The sequence below is a fragment of the Pinus tabuliformis genome, chromosome 8 (assembly GCF_031772625.1).
Source record: "Pinus tabuliformis cultivar Carrire ecotype Pingquan chromosome 8, CPIR1, whole genome shotgun sequence".
NCBI classification, from domain to species: Eukaryota; Viridiplantae; Streptophyta; class Pinopsida; order Pinales; family Pinaceae; genus Pinus; species Pinus tabuliformis.
The window spans coordinates 155639766-155666385 of record NC_142294.1 but is presented as its reverse complement, the minus strand read 5'-3'; the positions used below and the strand labels follow the sequence as shown (position 1 = coordinate 155666385).

Below are 26620 nucleotides of genomic sequence, written 5' to 3'. Positions count from 1 at the left end.
TGGTTTGGTTCTGTCGGTTCCACTTCCTTAACATTACTTAGGAGTTCAAATCATATCATAGAGTCCTCTTGTTGCATGTTTACCCTAACTTGTTGGTTGCTCGGGTAGATGTGGGAGGAGGTTGTTACATAAGGGTATTGTTTAGTATGCCATGAATGCACTTAGATTTTCACCGAGTTAAGTCGTCGTGGAACTCTTTAATCCTTTATATCATGAAGGTTTGAATTGAGTGGTTTTCTAAAAATGCTTGGATCCAGTTCAAAGTAGAATGAATCTTTAAAAATCATCCAAACCATTAATAGAATCATCATTTAATGCTAAAGACGGTCACATGCCAAAGATCAAATCACTACCAAGGTTTGATTCATCTAACATCATCAAGCTTAGAATCAAACTGTTGATGGGACTATACATGTTTCATATTTCCATGGCTACAACATCTCAACGTGCATTCTATTGGTTTAATAAGAAGAAGTGAGTCAATCAATCATTGACCATTGACCTTTAACTGCATGAAATTTAGTCAAGCTAGCTTATTTATGTGACCCAAAGATTAGCATTCAAGCTACAAATTAAAATACTCTTCATAAATTTTAAAACCTGACAAGTTTTTTTTTTTTTTTGCATATCCCATTCTTATTGCAAATTATAATTTTTTAAATGAGTGGCACAATGTATCCCAGGAATATTACTTCCCATTGAAAAAAGAAATCAAGTAAATGTATGTGCAACTAATCCAACAATTATAACTCTCTTTGAATTAAAATAAGATTTTTTCATGTCCTCCAACAACAATCAAGCTAGAAGAAAGTGACCCAAATGATTTGCACTGACACTGAATTCAAAACCCTCGGTTGTATATGTGGGTATGTTGGTAGTGGGAAAATAAACCACAACATCACAAACCAACACATCCATTGGGATTCATGAACATCTGACGCGTGAAGCAACTGAAGGGCCTCATAATACCCGTGGAAGAGCTGAGCCACTAAAGCAGACAACTCTTGGAAAAGCTAACAACCATGAAAAACCATGATGATGATAATAGTTGAAAAATATGAAATCTACTATGACCATTGAAACAATGGGGTCAACATGGAAATTTTGTAGGAATTTACAGGGTAAGTTCTTCAGATAGAACACCAAAGGACACCGTTTACAAACAGATCACAGATCAATACACCAGTGTTCTTGACGTGGTTAAAACCGTCAAAGAGGAAAACAATCCATGGCCTGAGCCAACGCAGCCATGTTAGGCAATTTATTAATAAAAGAAAGAAAATTTACATAAGCTTCTCTCATGAACGGTCACCGTACAAATGACCTTCTATGCTATTTAAATAGAAATCATGGACCTGTCGGTAATACCGAAGAGAGAATGAACCGTCAGATCGCTTCATGTCTAGAACATATCATGAGAATGGTATTGTAAGTTAAAAAAATAAATAGTAAAGAAACACACTTTCCTTAACTCTACACTAGACCAAATTATACTTTACTATTTCCTATGTGTTGGAATATCCTTACAAATTTCAAAAGCTAAAAGTCCATGATGATTTTCTGGCGGAAGGACGTGAAATATGCAAATTTGAAAATGATGTTTCAACGCATTTTAATTTGACTTGTACTTTACGTTGCATTTTCTCATCTTATAGCGTTAAACTCTTCACCGGATAATAGGGCATCTGTGACGGGAGCTCCTTTTCTGAGGTGTAGACGAAAGTTTGCTCTACTTCTAAAGCAGGAAGCAAATTTCTGTGATTTTTTTAATTATCTGTCATTTTAAAACTAAGTTTCATTTGTGACTGGCTGTTGGCACCCGAGTATGGATTCTTTTGTTGAAAATGTTCAAAGGCACTTTATCAGAAGCTTCATAGAGCTAAATACGCTCATAGAATTTATCTCTAGGAAGCTAATCACGCTCAAAACCAGCTAAAAATAAATTTAGCTCTAGGATGCTAAACACTCTTAAAAACAACTGCATTTATTAATAGTGGAAGCATATAGCTCTGGAGGCATCAACGAAGAAAGCTGACTAGCAAATGAAATACTAACCTATTTCTCGGTAAAAGACACCAGCGGACGCTACCAGTCCACCATACTCACTGTTTGGGAGAAGAAATTAGATCTCTGGCGCAAGAGTCCAGGCAAGCGCTATTTCATGGACTATAGCATCATCAATGTGGCCTGACATGGGGCCGATATAAGACATTACAACACGCCGCTCTTTTTTTTTTCTCTCTCATCACCGCGCGGCGTGTTTGTAATGTCTTAAATCGGCCCCATGTCAGGCCACATTAATGATGCTATAGTCCATCAAATAGCACTTGCCTGGTCCATATTAACACTGGTGCAGCACGTGAATGGTTTCCTATCATTTCAAAAACCCAAAATCCAACAAAAGTTTAAAAGCAGATCATGGTTTTAATGCCCTATTAAATGTTTGAATTACATCACATAAATGCAGAGTGCCTCCAACTAGTAATGATAGTCATACCATGGCATTATATAACTTGGATAATTCATGATAACAAAAAATAAATCATTACCCATTAACATAGAAATATTAAAGCTGGAGAGTACGATAAGATGTAAGTGCATCTGCTAAAAAAAATTATGAAGTTGTACTTAGAGTCTACATCAATGTCGAAGACCAAGAAATCACAAGTCTTACCAATTAAAATTGTCGTCTCTAATCAACCAACGCCTCCGGAAATGTCGCGTCTATTTGACAGTTATTACTGAAAAAATATTTACCGACGACCACTGCAGATATACTCAGAACTCTGCTGTGAGAAGACATCTGCAAATATAAATACTGGCAACCCATTCAAGCCCAGCGTTAAATTTAAACAAGTACATTATCTGTGGTGGTTATATACATCGCAATCGCATTAAATATTAATTTCCAGAGCTAACCACATCTCTCACTAGCTGGGGATGCGGGGCAGTATGTGGCCACTTCAAAATTTACACAGGAAAACTAATGTTAACATTATGATAGAAAAATTTCTTGCATGCGGCTGAACTAATAGATCTCCGTGGATTCTAGATGTCACTGTGCAATCAGTGACATAAAAAAATATTTATTGTGAAAGTTTTCATTGTATTTCTTAAAAGCGAAGAAACAACTAACAACAGAAAACAATGTGTCCAGTGCTAGGTTGTGTCCAACTCGCACAGTCCCTGTTGTCATCTCCGTGCAGTGTAATGTGTCCAGTGCTAGGTTGTGTCCAACTCGCACAGTCCCTGTTGTCATCTCCGTGCAGTGTTAGTGTTCGTGGCTAGAGCTATTTCCACCTCTATAGCTCCATTTATACACTCTATAGCTCCATTTATACACCCCCTATGTACCACAGGGCACGGACACTCTGACATCTATTTAATTTTCAGGCAACATTTTCTGGTTAATAGTGATGCCCATTGAAACGAGCGGCATGTGTATCATGGCATGTCGTGTATCGTGTATGGTATGCTATCGATTCCCCATACCATCGGATATTAATTGCCATGGAATGTTATCATACGAAATAAAAGGCAGTTCTTATTTCCACCTCCATAGCAAAGTTAATGCTATGGAGGTACACACTCTGATAGCGACAACACCGTAACGACAGTTTTGGATGCATGTTTTGTACCCATATCCATGCATGATACCATGACCTATGTACATGCATTTTCTGGCAGCTCCGTCACTCCAACTCCGGGAGGCTCCACGGTTCAGCGTAGTCACGGCATTAATGTTATTCAAATAACGAGCCCATTTGAATTCGAATTCAAATTTGAATTCAAGCGCCCAAAATTCAGCCTAAGATCCATGGCCGAGTTTATTCAGAGATTGATTCTGACGTTCATTGTCATGGGATTTCTGTGTCACAGCTTCAAATGGGTATCAGCAGGTGGCCCCATTCAGGCCCCTCAGGCTGGATTCGCAGGTTCAGGTTCTCCTGCATTGGTGCCATCGAAATCGCCATTTTCTTCTTTCTTGCCATCTCCCAAGAGCGCTGTTTCGGCACCCACTGCTGCTGCTCCCTCTAACTCCATTCTCGGATCCCCATTTTCTGCCCCTGTCCATTCAGTCCCCCTTGCTGCTCCTTCCAAGTCCATTCTTCATTCAGTCCCCCTTGCTGCTCCTTCCAAGTCCATTCTTGGATCCCCCATTTCTGCACCTTCTCATGCATCGCCCATGGCTGCTCCCTCGGCTGCAACTGCAACTACACCCATTTCGAAGCCTCATGTCTATGTTTCTCAGCCCTCAACATCTCATGTTTCAACATCCCCTGCTTCAACACCCCCTGCTTCCACCCCAGTCAAGCTGCCATCTCCTTCATCGTCTCCCATGGCTCCTTCCCTTTCGCCAACTCTAGCCGTACATGTGTCAGCCACGCCCTCAAGTCCAACCTATGTCCCGAGTTCCTCTCCCATTTCCACCGTTTCTCCGACCATGGAACCAGTATCTTCTCCCGTTTCTGTACCTGTAATTTCTCCCATTCCTGTACCTGTAATATCTCCCATTTATGTACCTGTAATTTCTCCCATTTCTGTACCTGTAACTTCGCCTTCCCCTTCACCTGCATATGGGTATCACCATTGTTAGCACCAGTGGGATCACCATTAAGCCCTGCTCCTACAGTCTCGCCTCAGATCTCTCCCTCTACTACTCCTGTGGGTTCTCCAGTGGAAACTCCAACCGAAGATTCATACGCTCAAGTTCCATCTCCCTCTCCATCTGTACCTCAAGACGTAAGCTTTCACTGGATTCTGATTTGTTGTTTTCTTTTATGTCATCTAGTTTAGTTTCTCGACTGAATTTAAATCTAGAGTTTTTAAAATCTCTGGATTTTTTTCTGTCAATTTCCAATCAACTAATGTGATGCACTCTCAATTTTTTTTTCGCAGGACGGTGATACCTCGGCAGCTACATTCACCAGATCAGTGGCAACAGGCTTCGGCGCTGCGATTTCCTGTGCTTTACAGGTTTATGTTCTTGCGTTTCTGTAATGTCAAGGTGAACCATTAGCGAAAAACAGTGGATGTCGTGGAAGTGTTGTGGATCACGCGCAGGCTTTCGAGTTCGTACTGGTAGTGATTCAATGGATGTCCGTATGTCAATAAAGAGATCGTTTACTCCATCTCTCTGTTATATTTGATCTTGTATTCTTCGACGATTGGTTTTATAAATATTAAACACCATTGTATTGTGTTGAATAACTTATTCTGAATTTATTCAAATTTTAATTTCCCACATATCTCTCGTTTCCAAAGTCATTTTTGCATCAGAATTTGCCAAAGTGCTAGTGTGTTTTTGCATAAGTTTTTCTTCTCCAAATTTGCCAAAGCTATCAAAGTTCTAGTGTTGCAGAGGTTTCGGGTATGTGGATTTAATTAATTTAATTCTTTTATTAATTTTGAGATTTCCCAAACCAGACTTTATATTGTTATTTTTAGCTTCTGGTGTTTTATATTGAAAATTTATATAAAATCAAATGTGTTAGTTTTAAATTAAAAATTTGGAAAGGGTTAAAAAATAAAGATTTCATATATATAGAATTTACATGTAATTTTTTTAAATCTACATTATGTTTTGGAGTAAAATTTTTTAGCCAAACAATGCGCTAATCAATGTAGTTTATTATTACCCATTGGCGTGGCTTATTATTAAAACATCTTCATTATTTAGTTATATTGATCATTTTCATTATTAGTTATATTGATTAGGTTAAAACATAAATTTAAAAACAAAATGTAATAGATTTAGAAATATTATATTTAAATTACTCATCTCATATCACCTAAACTCTAAAAATATAAAAGTATTTTAATATTTACTTTCTTTTTACATTTAATATAAAAGTATTTTAATATTTACTTTCTTTTTATCTAAAAATGTAAAAGTATTTTAAAATTTACTTTTTTTCTCCAAAATAAATTGTAATAGTGTTATTAGAAAATTTTACTTAATCATACAAATTGTTTTAAAAGAATTTTAGTATTTATATATAATTAATAAATAATATTATAAAAAATTAATAAAATAAAAAATTTAAATAAATATTTTTGTTTATCACAATTAAATTCATCTTATATATATTAAATATAAAAAAAATCTTAAAAACACACAAATTTAAACCAATCAATTTTTAAACCATTAAAAAAACTAAGTTGTAACCATGTGGCTTTGTATATATATATATATATATCTCTTTTGCATGGATTTCAAAATTTTCCTCGTTTACGAGTATGACCAGCATGACAACTTTTGTTTTGATGATGAGTACATCTTATGTTTTTCAATCTAAAGAAATATGAAGAACAAGGGAAAAATATGATGATAAAATATTTGTTGTTTATTTATGTAATGAAATTGAAAGAAATATTTGGTTGGCTTTTTTCTCTTTTTTTACATAAATAGTGACATTGGGATATGATTTTATTTATTTCACAAAACTACTATGAAGTGTAGCATGGTAATAATGTTTGCTTTGTATAATTGAAATGTTGGCATAATTTTCATGACTATGTTGTTACTAAGAATTTTGGTTTGTTTTAAAAAAATTTTATTAGAATTTTTATTATGAGTTTATAATTTGTTTTAGTTGAAGTAATTTAATTTAAATTTCTTAGATTTGGGTTAATTGTGTGTTTTTAGTGCTATTTTATCAAGCAATATTTAGATATAATTAAACTTTTTTCATTTTGTGTCAAATTATTTTGTTCGAGAGTTTGTTCCTAAATATTGCTTATTTTATTGTTGAACAATTTCCTAATTTGTTTTATTATGTGTCATTTTTATTTTGGAGAGTCTATTTGGTTAACCTATTCTAATAAAGTTGAATTGCTCCATGTTAGATAACTTGATCTTTGTTTGACATAATAACTTTATATATGCATAGACACATGCAACAATCTCCATAGGAAGTGATTCAATGGTTTCATGTGTTTTTTTAATCAAATGTTATATTTTTAATAAATTTCATGAAAAAGTATGTTGAACACATGATGTTTTCATGTGTAATATGATGAGTTTAGACAAATCACATTTTATGATGTGGCATATCTTAGTGATTTCAATGTTATGTCTTCTCCAACTCTTTCCAGAGATATTATTCCCTAGTGAACATTGGTGATCAACTCTCTATTGGTTATGTTGGGTTTTTTCCTTTTTACTTCTATCAACTATTTTGGTAAGCATCTTGCATTGCTTGTATATCTTTTCAAATGTGGTTATGGGCCAAATTGTGGACCAATGTGTAATAGCTTCTTTTGACATTGTCTTAAGCGCTAAACCCCTAGCCTAAGAAAATATAGAAATAATGAAGTGTCATTTGTACTATGCACGGCATGATCATAATTGTGTTGCACATGTGAATAATTGGTTTCTAAAGTTTTGGGTCTTTTTGGTTAAAAGAAAAAACACAATAATTGATAAACAGTGTGCTCCATGACCTTAGGGTACCCATCTTTTTATATGTGGAAAGGAGTGTTTATTTTTAGTTCTTGTCCATTATTTTCCCTAGAAATTGCTAGAACTACTTAAAAAATATGTTGTGATAGTGAGTGATGATTAAAGATGGTAAAGATAAAACACATGTATGCTTTGTAAAAACTGATTATGTTCCCTTATTGTTGTCATATATATAATCATTATGATTGTTTTATTAAAGTAGCATGCAACTACATAAGGTAGTCATTGCTTTTGGGAGTTCATGGTGGTCTGGTTGCAGGTGTAAAGGATAATCGTTCAAATTTAAAAACGATCTCCTCAAGCGCAAGTGAAAGTTCTTTTACTATTTCCCTTGGAGTTTCAGTTATCCGCCTCCAAACCTAGATATGCTACTAAAACAACAAAATTGTTAAAATTACCTGAAAATTAGTAGAACTTCACTTACCTCGAAACCAAAAGGAAAACGACCAATGTTGTTAATAAACTTCTCGCGTCCATTTTTCTCCTAACTTTTATCGCATTAATTCTACATCGTTAATCCTCATTCTTCAATCCAATGGTCGACGCTTTCCCCACTCGCAAATTACCCAGGTGATCCTCTACCGTTGATCAACCCGCTTGATCCAATGGTTGTCGCTTAATATCGCGTGGAATTCTTGCCGATGTTTATCAATCTGAGAGCACGTGAGAAACACAGTTTCTTCGTGCTACGTGTCAGCTGCTAAATGGAATCGCGCAACTATTTTAAAATACCACTTACCTCCTTGAGCCCGCGTGAAAACAACGTTCGCCTATAAAGACCGCTTACTCCTCTGTTTAACTCCGACGCTTGTTTTCACATGACTACCGTAGATCTAACGGTTTTGTCGATCGGACGGTTCTAGGTTTCTTCGGGTTTCCTCGTGATTTTATCAGAATTTTCTCCCGTCGTTATGATTTTAGCGCTTCCACCAAAGTTATCTCTTCTTTAAGGAATCTAGAGCTTAGCTAACTAAAGCTCTGTGGTTCGAAACACATTCGATTTAACTTAATATACAGCGAATGAGAAATTAAACGCGATAACACCAGATCATACAAAACACTAATTTTACAAGCCAAACTGGAATTCAATAATACACAGAGATATTTCGAAGGAATTCAACCTTCGGGATTTAACCATTCATGCGTAGGATACACAAAGATAAAGAGATACTTCAATTCTTTTACAGTTTAATTCTCCATAGCCAAATCCAGCCAAATCTTCTTACAATAGTTCAAAACTTACATAAATACTTTACGTCTGACAATCTGATCCTCAATCAATGGATCGAATTTATCTAATCCTAGATAAATACCTAAACTGCTTGATATTATCCTCGAGAATCTCAACTAAGTCTGAACTACTTGGATTAATTACAAAATCATTCAAATACCTGTATTTTAGTTCAAATTCTATCTAGAAAACTTTGTAAATTGACAGCTAAAGGATCCCACTCTTTTGCTTGTAATTCTTTTTTTTGGAATAAAATGAAGTCTTTTGCCTTCAAGCCTCATGCTCCTACATCATACTCCTGAGGACAAAATTCTTCATGTGCTCCTGTCCATGAGCTCTTTTACATAACTGCCCAACTTTTGTAGCATGGTATTTGTCACCCAGGTAGCATCAACAATTGGTTGATCTTTCCACTTGACCAAGTACTGAAAAACTCCTGTCTCCTTGTGTTTTTAAACACTCTTTTATCCAATATCTTTTCTGGTTGCAATACCTTAGTTGTAGGTAACTGTTTTACCCAATCCACCTATTTTTCTTTTGTTGTGTCATCTGCTTGTCCCTTTTCATACCTGTACAAATCAACAACATTGAAAATTGGAGATATTCCAATACCAGGGAGTAACTCAATTTCATATGCATTTGCAGAAAATTTCCTTAAGTCTTTGCATGGTCCAATTCTCTTAAATTTTCACTTGTTATACACCATTTTTGGAAATCTTTCCTTTCTTAGGTGTGCCAAAACCAAGTCTCCAACCTCAAAATTAACTTCTCTCTTCTTCAAATCTGCTCTGTTCTTGTACTTTGTGTTGATGTCCTGTAACTATTGTTTTACCTGTTCATGTACTGCTCGAATCTCTGAAGCAAAGTTTTCTCCTTGAGCACTCCTCATTTCAGCTTTACCCAAATCTCTTAATTCAGACATTCCTCTTGGGTGCATTCCATAAACTATATGGAATGGACTCTGCCGTGTACTCTTGTTAGGAGAATCATTATTAGCATATTCAGCCTGTGCTAATACTTGATGCCACTGTTTTGGATTTCACCTGCAAGACTTCTCAGAAGATTACTCAAGCTTTTGTTTACAACTTCAGTCTGCCCATCAGTTTGAGGATGATAAGCAGAACTGAAACTCAGTTTGGTACCAAGTTTCTTTTCTGCTTCAGTAGTCCAATTAAATGGTTGTCTGTGTTTCTTTATAATGTTAACAATAGAAGCATTGATCTTACTAAATTTCCTTATGAATTTCCTATAAAAACTAGCAAGACCGTAAAAACTTCTTACTTCAAAGACACTTTTTTGTGAAGGCCACTCCATGATTGCTTTGATCTTCTCTGGATATATCTTTAACCCATCAGCAGAAACAACAAAACCAAAATATACCAACTCTTCCTTCATGAATGAACATTTTTTTAAATTTAACAATAACTTCTCTTGTTGTAGCCTTTGTAAGACATAATTCAGATGTCTCACATGTTCATCTTTAGATTTGTTATAAATTAATATATCATCCAGATATACTATTACAAATTTACCAATAAATTCTCTCAAAACTTCATTCATGAGCCTCATAAATGTACTTGGAGCATTTGATAACCCAAAAGGCATTACCATACATTCATGCAATCCTTCATTTGTCTTAAAAGAAGTTTTCCACTCATCCCCCTCTCTAATTCTGATTTGATGATAAACACTTTTTAAATCTAACTTCGTAAAATATTTTGCTCCACTCAAACAATCCATCAAATTTTCAATTCTAGGCAAAGAACCCCGCATATGCCCAGTTTCCGTATATGCGCACATCTTCCGTATATGCCCAGTTTCCGTATATGCTCACATCTTCCGTATATGCCCAGTTTCCGTATATGCACACATCTTCCGTATATGCCCAGTTTCCGTATATGCACACATCTTCCGTATATGCCCAGTTTCCGTATACGCCCAGTTTCCTTATATGCACACATCTTCCGTATATGCCCAGTTTCTGTATATGTGCACATCTTCCGTATATGCCCAGTTTCCGTATATGCGCACATCTTCCGTATATGCCTAGTTTCTGTATACGCCCAGTTTCCGTATATGCCCAGATCTTCCGTATATGCCCAGTTTCCGTATATGCCCAGATCTTCCGTATATGCCCAGTTTCCGTATATGCGCACATCTTCCGTATATGCCCAGTTTCCGTATATGCGCACATCTTCCGTATATGCCCAGTTTCCGTATATGCGCACATCTTCCGTATATGCTCAGTTTCCGTATATGCGCACATCTTCCGTATATGCCCAGTTTCCGTATATGCGCACATCTTCCGTATATGCCCAGTTTCCGTATATGCACACATCTTCCGTATATGCCCAGTTTCCGTATATGCGCACATCTTCCGTATATGCCCAGTTTCCGTATATGCGCACATCTTCCGTATATGCCCAGTTTCCGTATATTCACACATCTTCCGTATATGCCAAGTTTCCGTATATGCACACATCTTCCATATATGCCCAGTTTCCGTATATGCGCACATCTTCCGTATATGCCCAGTTTCCGTATATGCACACATCTTCCGTATATGCCCAGTTTCCGTATATGCGCACATCTTCCGTATATGCCCACATCTTCCGTATATGCCCAGTTTCCGTATATGCGCACATCTTCCGTATATGCCCAGTTTCCGTATATGCGCACATCTTCCGTATATGCCCAGTTTCCGTATATGCGGACATCTTCCGTATATGCCCAGTTTCCGTATATGCGGACATCTTCCGTATATGCCCAGTTTCCGTATATGCGCACATCTTCCGTATATGCCCAGTTTCCGTATATGCACACATCTTCCGTATATGCCCAGTTTTTGTATATGCGCACATCTTCCGTATATGCCCAGTTTCCGTATATGCGCACATCTTCCGTATATGCCCAGTTTCCGTATATACGCACATCTTCCGTATATGCCCAGTTTCCGTATATGCGCACATTTCCGTATATGCCCAGTTTCCGTATATGCCCACATCTTCTGTATATGCCCAGTTTCCGTATATGCACACATCTTCCGTATATGCCCAGTTTCCGTATATGCACACATCTTCCGTATATGCCCAGTTTCCGTATATGCACACATCTTCCGTATATGCCCAGTTTCCGTATATGCGCACATCTTCCGTATATGCCCAGTTTCCGTATATGCGCACATCTTCTGTATATGCCCAGTTTCGGTATATGCACACATCTTCCGTATATGCCCAGTTTCCGTATATGCACACATCTTCCGTATATGCCCAGTTTCCGTATATGCGCACATCTTCCGTATATGCCCAGTTTCCGTATATGCCGTGATTACTTGCATTGATTACGCTGAACCGTGGAGCCTCCCGGAGTTGGAGTGACGGAGCTGCCAGAAAATGCATGTACATAGGTCATGGTATCATGCATGGATATGGGTCCAAAACATGCATCCAAAACTGTCGTTACGGTGCTGCCGCTGTCAGAGGGTGTACCTCCATAGCATTAACTTTGCTATGGAGGTGGAAATAGGAACTGCCCTCCAACTCCGGGAGGCTCCACGGTTCAGCGTAATCAATGCAAGTAATCACGGCATTAATGTTATTCAAATAACGAGCCCATTTGAATTCGAATTCAAATTTGAATTCAAGCGCCCAAAATTCAGTGCTCATCCATATTTCAGCAACCACATTCGAATTCCTTCAGAGCTCCGTCAACCGGAAAAAATGCATAGCTGTATCTCCCGCGGTCATTTCAAATATTTTCAAAAAGGCCGGCCCGCTCTTTTGCATATTGATTCCCTGTTCAGTGTTGTTTTGTCAATGAAGTTGCAGACGATAGAATATCATGACCTCGCCCTTCAAATTCGGTCTGCACCTGGAGTACTAAATCAAAATAAAATCGAGGTAAGTTGGGGTTTCTATGTCATGTAGACATTTTCACTTTGAGTTTTGAGAATTCATGGTTTCAATGGTTTTTCCCATGGTATTTTCACTAATGTAACCTATTTAAAGTATACAATTCCAATGAATTTTCCACACATAAAATAACCAAAAACCATTTTGTCATCATTTGAAGTCTTAGACCCAAATAGATAGGAAATTTGTACAACGCCTTTGCGACATTTTCCAGTTTCATTTTTTAGTTGCATTAACATGTTCATAGATTTCTCTTAGTAGATTGCTTCATTAACTTGTGGGTCATGTTTTTCGAATACATTTTATATTTATGGCATATGTTGTCAGTTGAACATTTTGTTTAAAATAAAGTCAAGATTTGGAAAAAGAATTGAAAAAAAAAATGTTAATCAATATATTATAATAAATTTAGAGTTAAAATAAAATTATAATAAATTTTCTTATTTTTTAAAAGGAATAAAGCATGCACAAGAGCTAATGTTTTTTATTCAGTTGGATTTTCAAGATCTTGAGTTAAATGTTACATCATTATATAAAAAATGAAACTTGACGACCTAAGCTTAAGAGTATTGTATGTTTTTAAGTATTATATCATTTATATTAGTTTTAGATTATATTTTAAGATTACAAAACAATTGCAATGTGAATGATTAAAAAGAAAATATTATTATTTACAAATAATGTTTTGTTTGGATAAATAATATATTTATTTTTAAATAGAAGTGTATAGGGATATTTTCACTAGGAAGATTGGACCATAAACAAAATTTCACTCTCCGTCGAGAGGCATAGAATAACATAGTGTTCAAAAAACTAAAAAAGACCAAAAGTGGGCTAGATTGACTATGAGAATAAACAGTGATACCAAACAATGATGATACCCTAGACATAACATAAGACTAAGAAGAGGGATCATAATTCATAGTTGCAACCTGGATGGGGTCTTGGTTGTTGGCAGGGGTGGTCTCAGTCTTGAGTGGGATGTTGAGATGTAGTTTGATATGATCCAATGTTTGATATAAGTCCTTCATGTGACATTGCAAGTGCTCCATAGAGTGAAGGAGGTCTGCTTGATGCTCAAATCAATCCAGTAGAATTCTACCAAGGAGGAATTACAAACCTAGTATAAGTTCATAATGTGCATCTACAAGTTGAAGTGTCCACATGTGTGCTTGATATATGGCACCTAGTTTGCCATCTCAGCGAGAACCTCTATGTATGAGAGATGGTGCCGATGAGAGACTATTTCTCTCTCCATGTGGGTGAGCTCATCCTAGATGGGCCTTGGGGTAAGTTGTTGAAAATAGCAACAAGAAATGATAAAAATAGAATCCAGAATATTCCAATTTTAATTTGTCCTTGAATTAAAATTGTGAATTAAATTCGAATTTAGTCTCACCAGCTGCTTGAAAATAATTAATTAATTCATTATGGATTAATTAGTTGGAGAAATTCAATTTAGAAGTATTTCTGAAGTCATGCAACAGTTATCCCTTAAATTAAGGAGATAAGATTGAGTTATATTTGAGTTGTAATTAGTTAGCTCAATTTACTGAGTTAAGTCTAGTTAAATTAGTTCCAAACTATTTGAGAGACTAATTGTGAGTTATTAGTCAGTTGATGCATGCATGCACTCAACTAGTGTACTCCATATAACTGAAGATTCTCTCATCAAAAACTCATGCATGTCTATTCTGAGAAAGACCCAATTGAGCTAAATGTCAAGGACAGTGTACTATCAGTTGCATGTTTTATCCTATAAAGGAAACCAATGCATGTTGTCAAGGGAAGGTTCCTTGAGGATTGCGCAGTTCGGACAGTGTATTAGAGTAGTGTGTGAGAGCAGTGTGTCAGAGAAGTGTTACACTGGGTGAAGGAGATCATCCCAGAGGTAACTACGCAAGGAAATAGGAGCTTAGACCCCCACTTGCCCACGACTTGGTAGGGCATGACAACATGCCCCCTGGATAGCAATTAAGCGATGTATAACAAAATTGTCATTGCAAGGTGCCACTCGACATGCCTTTTCTACATTCATTGCCATAGTGGGCCACCCATGTGAACAAGAAATTCAAGAGATATACCAAGGCAAGTAATGGGTTACAGTACTATGCTCACGCAGAAGCCATCCCACAACAATCCTGTCCATTCCATCACATTCAATGGTGAGTCATCGATGGATGCCTCATTAAGATTCTACACGTTGCTTGAGGCTTTCTTCAATAAATTTGGAGACGAAACTCCTTAACTTGGGGTGGTCTCAACAGGTCCTTTCCTTACCCTTCTAACCAGGTCCTCCCTTTGTTGGACATATGTTGTCATTGATGGAAAAGGCAAAGGCAAAGGAAATGGCAAAGATTGGTAAAATTGCATTGGTAAATATTTTTTCATTAGTGATCAAGGTAAAGATTTATGGAAAAAGCAATAGTAGAGGTGGCATAGGCAAAGCAAAGGTAGAGGAAAGCATGGTAATCATTGGTGGCAAAGGAATAGTACATATACTTCAGAGCCGGTTTTTTAGCACCATATCATCTCAAATGCAGGTGTAACCTAGCAAGTTGGATAGATCTCTAAGGAGCTTTCCAGTGGTTTGGAAGCCCTAAAATGGCCTCTTGGATTGAAAGATAGAGCGAGCCAAAGCTATATGAACCCAAAGTAAAATAACATGGTTAAAGGTGAATGGAGGATCCTTTAGCGCATAGCCAAAGTTGGTAGAATAACCAAACACGACAATTGACATATACGGAGGGAGACAACCAATCACATATCACCAAGCGGTCTCCATTGGACACATCGACCCACAGATCGACCCCAAGGGAGGTATGGAGGTCATGAAAATGAAAGTGTCAAGAGAAAGGGCATTGGGATACGTCAGCACCAACAGGCAACAATGATGGCCAATGGGGAGCGTTTCGGGCGGTCCCCATGGGACATGTCAACACGGAAGGCAAACCTCGATGAGTTTGTTAACATGCACAAGAGGGAAGTGCGTGGATAAGGGAGTTTCGAGCTTAGCACCTGGACACTACCCTCGACTTGTTTCACATAGAAATAATATCTTGGGCATAGAGAAAAGAGTCGCAGAGGCTCTAGGAGCATCTAAGCACTAGCTCCTTGGATTGTTTCGCGTAGAAAGGAAGGAGTGAAACACATAATAAACAAAGGGGCTATCAAATAGGGAGCTCCGTCCTTTGGGTTGATGGGTGGTCATTCGCCTAAAAACGTGACCAATGACGTGGAGCCATTAACAAAGGAAAAAGGCCTCCTATAGGACTTAAAAGGGCTTAGTGCCTAGGGCCTAAGCCAATGGTCGCCATGACTCGGTCTTATGGTGGATAACAGGAAAGGTGCCAACAAAAGGGACCTAACACAAAGAGGTCTTATTCCTAACACAAAGAGGGAGCATGACCACAAGGGGAGTATACTAGAGTCAATATTTGAGTATGAGATTATGCATTGAGAATTGGTATCATTAACTAGTATAAGTTATGCTTTGCATGATAGAGGCTAATGGTGTTTGTTGCATATGAATCAATTGACTATTATGATATCATTCTAATTGGTAATTAATATCATACATCGGAAACTGGGCATATACGGAAGATGTGCACATATACGGAAACTGGGCATATACGGAAGATGTGTGCATATACGGAAACTGGGCATATACGGAAGATGTGCGCATATACGGAAATTGGGCATATACGGAAACTGGGCATATACGGAAGATGTGGGCATATACGGAAGATGTGCGCATATACGGAAACTGGGCATATACGGAAGATGTGTGCATATACGGAAACTGGGCATATACGAAAGATGCGAGCATATACGGAAACTGGGCATATACGGAAGATGCGCGCATATACGGAAACTGGGCATATATGGAAGATGTGCGCATATACGGAAACTGGGCATATACGGAAGATGTGTGCATATACGGAAACTGGGCATATACGGAAGATGTGCGCATATACGGAAACTGGGCATATACGGAAGATGTGTGCATATACGGAAACTGGGCATATACGGAAGATGTGCGCATATACAGAAACTGGGCATATACGGAAGATGTGCGCATATACGGAAACTGGGCATATACGGAAGGTGTGTGCATATACGGAAACTGGGCATATACGGAAACTGGGCATATACGGAAGATGTGCGCATATACGGAAACTGGGCATATACAGAAGATGTGTGCATATACGGAAACTGGGCATATACGGAAGATGTGTGCATATACGGAGGATGTGTGCATATATGGAAACTGGGCATATACAGAAGATGTGCGCATATACGGAAACTGGGCATATACGGAAGATGTCCGCATATACGGAAACTGGGCATATACGGAAGATGTGTGCATATACGGAAACTGGGCATATACGGAAGATGTGTGCATATACGGAAACTGGGCATATACGGAAGATGTGCGCATATACGGAAACTGGGCATATACGGAAGATGTGTGCATATACGGAAACTGGGCATATACGGAAACTGGGCATATACGGAAGATGTGCGCATATACGGAAACTGGGCATATACGGAAGATGTGCGCATATACGGAAACTGGGCATATACGGAAGATGTGCGCATATACATAAACTGGGCATATACGGAAGATGTGCGCATATACGGAAACTGAGCATATACGGAAGATGTGCGCATATACGGAAACTCGGCATATACGGAAACTAGGCATATATGGAAGATGTGCGCATATACGGAAACTGGGCATATACGGAAGATGTGCGCATATACAGAAACTGGGCATATACGGAAGATGTGTGCATATACGGAAATTGGGCATATACGGAAGATGTGCACATATACAGAAACTGGGCATATACAGAAGATGTGTGCATATACGGAAACTGGGCGTATACGGAAGATGTGTGCATATACGGAAACTGGGCGTATACGGAAACTAGGCGTATACGGAAACTGGGCATATACGGAAGATGTGCCCATATACGGAAACTGGGCATATACGGAAGATGTGCGCATATACGGAAACTGTGCATATACGGAAATTGGGCATATACGGAAGATGTGGGCATATACGGAAGATGTGCGCATATACGGAAACTGGGCATATACGGAAGATGTGCGCATATACGTTTGGAGAAAACTTTGCTTCAGAGATTCGAGCAGTACATGAACAGGTAAAACAATAGTTACAGGACATCAACACAAAGTACAAGAACAGAGCAGATTTGAAGAAGAGAGAAGTTAATTTTGAGGTTGGAGACTTGGTTTTGGCACACCTAAGAAAGGAAAGATTTCCAAAAATGGTGTATAACAAGTGAAAATTTAAGAGAATTGGACCATGCAAAGACTTAAGGAAATTTTCTGCAAATGCATATGAAATTGAGTTACTCCCTGGTATTGGAATATCTCCAATTTTCAATGTTGTTGATTTGTACAGGTTTGAAAAGGGACAAGCAGATGACACAACAAAAGAAAAATAGGTGGATTGGGTAAAACAGTTACCTACAACTAAGGTATTGCAACCAGAAAAGATATTGGATAAAAGAGTGTTTAAAAACACAAGGAGACAGGAGTTTTTCAGTACTTGGTCAAGTGGAAAGATCAACCAATTGTTGATGCTACCTGGGTGACAAATACCATGCTACAAAAGTTGGGCAGTTATGTAAAAGAGCTCATGGACAGGAGCACATGAAGAATTTTGTCCTCAGGAGTATGATGTAGGAGCATGAGGCTTGAAGGCAAAAGACTTCATTTTATTCCAAAAAAAAGAATTACAAGCAAAAGAGTGGGATCCTTTAGCTGTCAATTTACAAAGTTTTCTAGATAGAATTTGAACTAAAATACAAGTATTTGAATGATTTTGTAATTAATCCAAGTAGTTCAGACTTAGTTGAGATTCTCGAGGATAATATCAAGCAGTTTAGGTATTTATCTAGGATTAGATAAATTCGATCCATTGATTGAGGATCAGATTGTCGGATGTAAAGTATTTATGTAAGTTTTGAACTATTGTAAGAAGATTTGGCTGGATTTGGCTATGGAGAATTAAACTGTAAAAGAATTGAAGTATCTCTTTATCTCTGTGTATCCTACGCATGAATGGTTAAATCCCAAAGGTTGAATTCCTTCGAAATATCTCTGTGTATTGTTGAATTCCAGTTTGGCTTGTAAAATTAGTGTTTTGTATGATCCGGTGTTATCGCGTTTAATTTCTCATTCGCTGTATATTAAGTTAAATCGAATGTGTTTCGAACCACAGAGCTTTAGTTAGCTAAGCTCTAAATTCCTTAAAGAAGAGATAACTCTGGTGGAAGCGCTAAAATCATAACGACGGGAGAAAAGTCTGATAAAATCACGAGGAAACCCGAAGAAACCTAGAACCGTCCGATCGACAAAACCGTTAGATCTACGGTAGTCATGTGAAAACAAGCGTCGGAGTTAAACAGAGGAGTAAGCGGTCTTTATAGGCGAACGTTGTTTTCACGCGGGCTCAAGGAGGTAAGTGGTATTTTAAAATAGTCGCGCGATTCCATTTAGCAGCTGACACGTAGCACGGAGAAACTGTGTTTCTCACGTGCTCTCAGATTGATAAACATCGGCAAGAATTCCACGCGATATTAAGCGACAACCATTGGATCAAGCGGGTTGATCAACGGTAGAGGATCACCTGGGTAATTTGAGAGTGGGGAAAGCGTCGACCATTGGATTGAAGAATGAGGATTAACGATGTAGAATTAATGCGATAAAAGTTAGGAGAAAAATGGACGCGAGAAGTTTATTAACAACAGTGGTCGTTTTCCTTTTGGTTTCGAGGTAAGTGAAGTTCTACTAATTTTCAGGTAATTTTAACAATTTTGTTGTTTTAGTAGCATATCTAGGTTTGGAGGCGGATAACTGAAACTCCAAGGGAAATAGTAAAAGAACTTTCACCTGCGCTTGAGGAGATCGTTTTTAAATTTGAACGATTATCCCTTACACCTGCAACCAGACCACCATGAACTCCCAAAAGCAATGACTACCTTATGTAGTTGCATGCTACTTTAATAAAACAATCATAATGATTATATATATGACAACAATAAGGGAACATAATCAGTTTTTACAAAGCATACATGTGTTTTATCTTTACCATCTTTAATCATCACTCACTATCACAACATATTTTTTAAGTAGTTCTAGCAATTTCTAGGGAAAATAATGGACAAGAACTAAAAATAAACACTCCTTTCCACATATAAAAAGATGGGTACCCTAAGGTCATGGAGCACACTGTTTATCAATTATTGTGTTTTTTCTTTTAACCAAAAAGACCCAAAACTTTAGAAACCAATTATTCACATGTGCAACACAATTATGATCATGCCGTGCATAGTACAAATGACACTTCATTATTTCTATATTTTCTTAGGCTAGGGGTTTAGCGCTTAAGACAATGTCAAAAGAAGCTATTACACATTGGTCCACAATTTGGCCCATAACCACATTTGAAAAGATATACAAGCAATGCAAGATGCTTACCAAAATAGTTGATAGAAGTAAAAAGGAAAAAACCAACATAACCAATAGAGAGTTGATCACCAATGTTCACTAGGGAATAATATCTCTGGAAAGAGTTGGAGAAGACATAACATTGAAATCACTAAGATATGCCACATCATAAAATGTGATTTGTCTAAACTCATCATATTACACATGAAAACATCATGTGTTCAACATACTTTTTCATGAAATTTATTAAAAATATAACATTTGATTAAAAAAACACATGAAACCATTGAATCACTTCCTATGGAGATTGTTGCATGTGTCTATGCATATATAAAGTTATTATGTCAAACAAAGATCAAGTTATCTAACATGGAGCAATTCAACTTTATTAGAATAGGTTAACCAAATAGACTCTCCAAAATAAAAATGACACATAATAAAACAAATTAGGAAATTGTTCAACAATAAAATAAGCAATATTTAGGAACAAACTCTCGAACAAAATAATTTGACACAAAATGAAAAAAGTTTAATTATATCTAAATATTGCTTGATAAAATAGCACTAAAAACACACAATTAACCCAAATCTAAGAAATTTAAATTAAATTACTTCAACTAAAACAAATTATAAACTCATAATAAAAATTCTAATAATAATTTTTTAAAACAAACCAAAATTCTTAGTAACAACATAGTCATGAAAATTATGCCAACATTTCAATTATACAAAGCAAACATTATTACCATGCTACACTTCATAGTAGTTTTGTGAAATAAATAAAATCATATCCCAATGTCACTATTTATGTAAAAAAAGAGAAAAAAGCCAACCAAATATTTCTTTCAATTTCATTACATAAATAAACAACAAATATTTTATCATCATATTTTTCCCTTGTTCTTCATATTTCTTTAGATTGAAAAACATAAGATGTACTCATCATCAAAACAAAAGTTGTCATGCTGGTCATACTCGTAAACGAGGAAAATTTTGAAATCCATGCAAAAGAGATATATATATATATATATATATATATATATATATATATATATAAACAAAGCCACATGGTTACAACTTAGTTTTTTTAATGGTTTAAAAATTGATTGGTTTAAATTTGTGTGTTTTTAAGATTTTTTTTATATTTAATATATATAAGATGAATTTAATTGTGATAAACAAAAATATTTATTTAAATTTTTTATTTTATTAATTTTTTATAATATTATTTATTAATTATATATAAATACTAAAATTCTTTTAAAACAATTTGTATGATTAAGTAAAATTTTCTAATAACACTATTACAATTTATTTTGGAGAAAAAAGTAAATTTTAAAATACTTTTACATTTTTAGATAAAAAGAAAGTAAATATTAAAATACTTTTATATTAAATGTAAAAAGAAAGTAAATATTAAAATACTTTTATATTTTTAGAGTTTAGGTGATATGAGATGAGTAATTTAAATATAATATTTCTAAATCTATTACATTTTGTTTTTAAATTTATGTTTTAACCTAATCAATATAACTAATAATGAAAATGATCAATATAACTAAATAATGAAGATGTTTTAATAATAAGCCACGCCAATGGGTAATAATAAACTACATTGATTAGCACATTGTTTGGCTAAAAAATTTTACTCCAAAACATAATGTAGATTTAAAAAAATTACATGTAAATTCTATATCTATGAAATCTTTATTTTTTAACCCTTTCCAAATTTTTAATTTAAAACTAAAACATTTGATTTTATATAAATTTTCAATATAAAACACCAGAAGCTAAAAATAACAATATAAAGTCTGGTTTGGGAAATCTCAAAATTAATAAAAGAATTAAATTAATTAAATCCACATACCCGAAACCTCTGCAACACTAGAACTTTGATAGCTTTGGCAAATTTGGAGAAGAAAAACTTATGCAAAAACACACTAGCACTTTGGCAAATTCTGATGCAAAAATGACTTTGGAAACGAGAGATATGTGGGAAATTAAAATTTGAATAAATTCAGAATAAGTTATTCAACACAATACAATGGTGTTTAATATTTATAAAACCAATCGTCGAAGAATACAAGATCAAATATAACAGAGAGATGGAGTAAACGATCTCTTTATTGACATACGGACATCCATTGAATCACTACCAGTACGAACTCGAAAGCCTGCGCGTGATCCACAACACTTCCACGACATCCACTGTTTTTCGCTAATGGTTCACCTTGACATTACAAAAACGCAAGAACATAAACCTGTAAAGCACAGGAAATCGCAGCGCCGAAGCCTGTTGCAACTGATCTGGTGAATGTAGCTGCCGAGGTATCACCGTCCCGCGAAAAAAAAATTGAGAGTGCATCACATTAGTTGATTGGAAATTGACAGAAAAAAATCCAGAGATTTTAAAAACTCTAGATTTAAATTCAGTCGAGAAACTAAACTAGATGACATAAAAGAAAACAACAAATCAGAATCCAGTGAAAGCTTACGTCTTGAGGTACAGATGGAGAGGGAGATGGAACTTCAGCGTATGAATCTTCGGTTGGAGTTTCCACTGGAGAACCCACAGGCGTAGTAGAGGGAGAGATCTGAGGCGAGACTGTAGGAGCAGGGCTTAATGGTGATCCCACTGGTGCTAACAATGGTGATACCCATATGCAGGTGAAGGGGAAGGCGAAGTTACAGGTACAGAAATGGGAGAAATTACAGGTACAGAAATGGGAGAAATTACAGGTACAGAAATGGGAGAAATTACAGGTACAGAAACGGGAGAAGATACTGGTTCCATGGTCGGAGAAACGGTGGAAATGGGAGAGGAACTCGGGACGTAGGTTGGACTTGAGGGCGTGGCTGACACAGGTACGGCTAGAGTTGGCGAAAGGGAAGGAGCCATGGGAGACGATGAAGGAGATGGCAGCTTGACTGGGGTGGAAGCAGGGGGTGTTGAAGCAGGGGATGTTGAAACAGGAGATGTTGAGGGTTGAGAAACATAGACATGAGGCTTCGAAATGGGTGTAGTTGCAGTTGCAGCCGAGGGAGCAGCCGTGGGCGATGCATGAGAAGGTGCAGAAATGGGGGATCCAAGAATGGACTTGGAAGGAGCAGCAAGGGGGACTGAATGAAGAATGGACTTGGAAGGAGCAGCAAGGGGGACTGAATGGACAGGGGCAGAAAATGGGGATCCGAGAATGGAGTTAGAGGGAGCAGCAGTGGGTGCTGAAACAGCGCTCTTGGGAGATGGCAAGAAAGAAGAAAATGGCGATTTCGATGGCACCAATGCAGGAGAACCTGAACCTGCGAATCCAGCCTGAGGGGCCTGAATGGGGCCACCTGCTGATACCCATTTGAAGCTGTGACACAGAAATCCCATGACAATGAACGTCAGAATAAATCTCTGAATAAACTCGGCCATGGATCTTAGGCTGAATTTTGGGCGCTTGAATTCAAATTTGAATTCGAATTCAAATGGGCTCGTTATTTGAATAACATTAATGACGTGATTACGCTGAACCGTGGAGCCTCCGGGAGTTGGAGTGACGGAGCTGCCAGAAAATGCATGTACATAGGTCAATCATGCATGGATATGGGTCCAAAACATGCATCCAAAACTGTCGTTACGGTGTTGTCGCTATCAGAGTGTGTCCCTCCATAGCATTAACTTTGCTATGGAGGTGGAAATAGGAACTGCCGAAATAAAATACATGAGCTCGATTGCTCATCAGGTGGAATACGTATCAATATTGTAGCCATTAATGTTGTGTTATATGAATTTGAAAACGCGCTCAATATTCAAGTTCGAACTTGTAAAGGAGCTCAATATTCAAGTTTCATCTCTAAACCAGTGGTTTCACCAAATTTTGAATTGTATAATGGCGCTCTAGATTGGAATTTTGAATTTCAGTACCGGCGCTGCCATATTTTATTGAACTTGAAAGAAGCTTTGGTTGGTTATTGTTTCTTTGCTCAGCATGAGCTTCCGGAAGAGTTCGGTGCTGATCGCCATTGCGGTGGTTCTGGCTATCATTGCCTCTGCTGGTGAGAAAACTCATTTTAGCATTTGTTTTGTAAGGGCTTTAGCTTTAATTCTGCAACCCGGGACCAACAAGAAAATGCATTTATAGTTTGGTTCGTCTAGGGTTAAGCTTTAATTTTTTCAATTATCGTTGCCTCTACAGCTGAGAACCAGACAAGAAAATGCATTTTATCGTTTGGTTCATCAACTCTTTAAGCTTTAATTTGTTCGATTATTGTTGCCTCTGTAGGTAGCTGAGAACTAGACATGAAAATGCATTTATCATTTGGTTATTGTTGCCTCTGTAGGTAGCTGAGAACTAGACATGAAAATGCATTTATCGTTTGGTTTGTCAGGGGTTTTAGCTTTAATTTCTTCGACTATAGTGCCTCTGCAGCTGAGAACTAGACAAAGAAAATGCATTTTATAGCTTGGTTCGTCGGGGGTTTTAACGTTAATTTCTCTGATTATCGTTGCTATTGCAGCTGATAAAATGCATTTTCTTGTCTTGTTCATCTGGGGTTTTTGCTATAATTTCTTCGACTATCGTTGCCTCTGCAGCGGTTTTAGCTTTAATTTATCTGATTATCGTTGCTTCTGCAGCTGAGAAAATGCATTTTCTTGTCTGGTTCGTCAAAATTTATTTTTGAGCTTTGATTTCTGTGATTTACCGAGTAAATTTCATTTTTTGTTTTGTTTTGGTTTGCAGGGGCTGGCACTGTGGGTATCAACTATGGTCACAAAGCAGACAATCTTCCCTCGGCTTCCACAATAGTGCCGCTGATCAAGAGCTAAGGCATCAAACAAGTTGAAGATCTACGACGCAGACCCTGCAGCGCTACATGCATTCAGTGGTACCGACATTAAAATCACCATTGCCCTTCCCAATGAGCAACTCTCCGACGTTGCTCTTTGTCTTTCGCGAGCCTATGCCTGGGTCCAGCAGAATGTGGTTGCCTTCGTTCCGGGCACCCAGATCACGGCCATAGCTGTCGGCAATGAAGTCTTGGCCAATTCTAATGATTTCACCTCCTACATTGTCCCTGCCATGAAGAATATTCACATGGCTCTCGTCAAATACAACCTCAATGAAATTATCAAAGTGTCAAGCCCCTTTGCCACCAGTGTGCTCCAGAACTCTTTCCCGCCATCAACCGGACTTTTCAAGAGCGACCTTGTGGAGACCACGATAAAGCCAATGCTCGATTTTCTAAGCCAAACGAGGTCCTCTCTCATGGTCAATGTCTACCTTTTCTTTGCCTACTAGAGCGATGCCAACGATATTTCTCTGCGCTACGCACTCTTTCGCCCCAGTGCCAAAGTCCGGGACAGCAACACCGGGTTCCTGTACACGAACCTCTTTGAAGCACAGCTCGACGTAATGTTCTCTACAATGTCGGCCCTTGGGTATAAGAACCTCGACATTGTCGTGTCTGAGACTGGGTGGCCATCTAAGGGCGACGAGGGTGAAACCGGTGCTAACCTCAACAACGCTGCGCCCTACAATGGGAACCTCGCCAAGAATGTCCTCTCCAACTTTGGAAGTCCACTCAAGCCCCAGGCCTCTCTAGACACCTTCATTTTTGCTCTCTTTAATGAAAACCAGAAACCCGGTCCCACATCGGAGTGCAACTATGGCTTGTTCTACCCAACCAAAGAACACGTCTACAATATTGCTCTAACACCTGCAGCCATGAACAACCAGGCGCCCACCTCTGGAAGCAATTCCTCTTCCACCTGGGCCACCTCTGTGCAGCATCATCGCAGCAGCAGGACAACCCCAGAAGGAGCATCCGAGACGTGGTGCGTTGCAAATTCCAAGATCGATACTAGTAAGCTCCAGGCGGCATTAGACTATGCAAGTGGAGAAGGGGTTGCAGATTGCAAGCAGATTCAGCCTGGGACGTCTTACTACAACCCTAACACGTTGGAAGCCCATGCTTCATATGCTTTTAACAGTTATTATCAAAAGAAAAGCCGCAAGACTGGAACGTGTGACTTCCAGGGCGCTGCCTATGTCATTACCCAGTGTCCAAGTAAGTTCATATATTATCCTAGGATTAGCTTACTTTTTGTCTACATATGCGCTACCATTATTGAAGGTCTTTTGATGATTAATTTTATGATGTGTTTTTTATCTTGTAGTTGTAGAGTATGGCGATTGCAAATTCCCGACAGGTTACTACTTTAGTTCATAGAAGATTAGTAGTACTATAGTTCAGAATCATCTCTTGTGAACTTTCTAGAGTGCTTGCAGGGCTCGATTTCATTCCGTTTTGTATGTATATGAAGGGGCGTATCATTCTTATTATGAAATCAATATTCATGATTATAAAAAACGTGTTGTCAAAAAGGTTTAAATTTGATTTGCGTTTAACACCTTGGTTGAAATAGTGTTCCCCAATCAACATCCGGGCATAGATAAATCTCCAACACTGGATATTCTTGCTTCTTAAGCATAAAATTCAGGTTTTAACTCAATTTATTAACTTTCCTAAGATCTAAAGTGG

The 26620-nt window shown here is 37.5% G+C and overlaps 2 protein-coding genes and 1 pseudogene across 2 annotated transcripts; 2 read left to right on the top strand and 1 right to left on the bottom strand.

Moving 5' to 3' along the window:
- The first annotated feature begins 3814 nt into the window (after nucleotides 1–3814).
- Nucleotides 3815–4612, top strand: LOC149234605 (uncharacterized). Its single transcript, XM_089461211.1, has one exon. The coding sequence runs from the start codon at nucleotides 3818–3820 to the stop codon at nucleotides 4595–4597; it is 780 nt and encodes a 259-aa protein (XP_089317337.1). The 5' UTR covers nucleotides 3815–3817; the 3' UTR covers nucleotides 4598–4612.
- Nucleotides 4613–22592: 17980 nt separating this feature from the next.
- LOC149234604 (uncharacterized) lies at nucleotides 22593–23510 on the bottom strand. The gene has a single exon (XM_089461210.1). The coding sequence runs from the start codon at nucleotides 23508–23510 to the stop codon at nucleotides 22734–22736; it is 777 nt and encodes a 258-aa protein (XP_089317336.1). The 3' UTR covers nucleotides 22593–22733.
- Nucleotides 23511–24066: 556 nt separating this feature from the next.
- Nucleotides 24067–26566, top strand: LOC149234603 (glucan endo-1,3-beta-glucosidase 11-like; annotated as a pseudogene).
- The last annotated feature ends 54 nt before the right edge of the window (nucleotides 26567–26620 follow it).

What these genes read in the sequence shown, in the direction of transcription:
- LOC149234605 (XM_089461211.1), top strand. Translation starts at nt 3,818, where the DNA reads ATGGCCGAGTTTATTCAGAGATTGATTCTGACGTTCATTGTCATGGGA.
- LOC149234604 (XM_089461210.1), bottom strand. Translation starts at nt 23,510, where the DNA reads ATGGCCGAGTTTATTCAGAGATTTATTCTGACGTTCATTGTCATGGGA.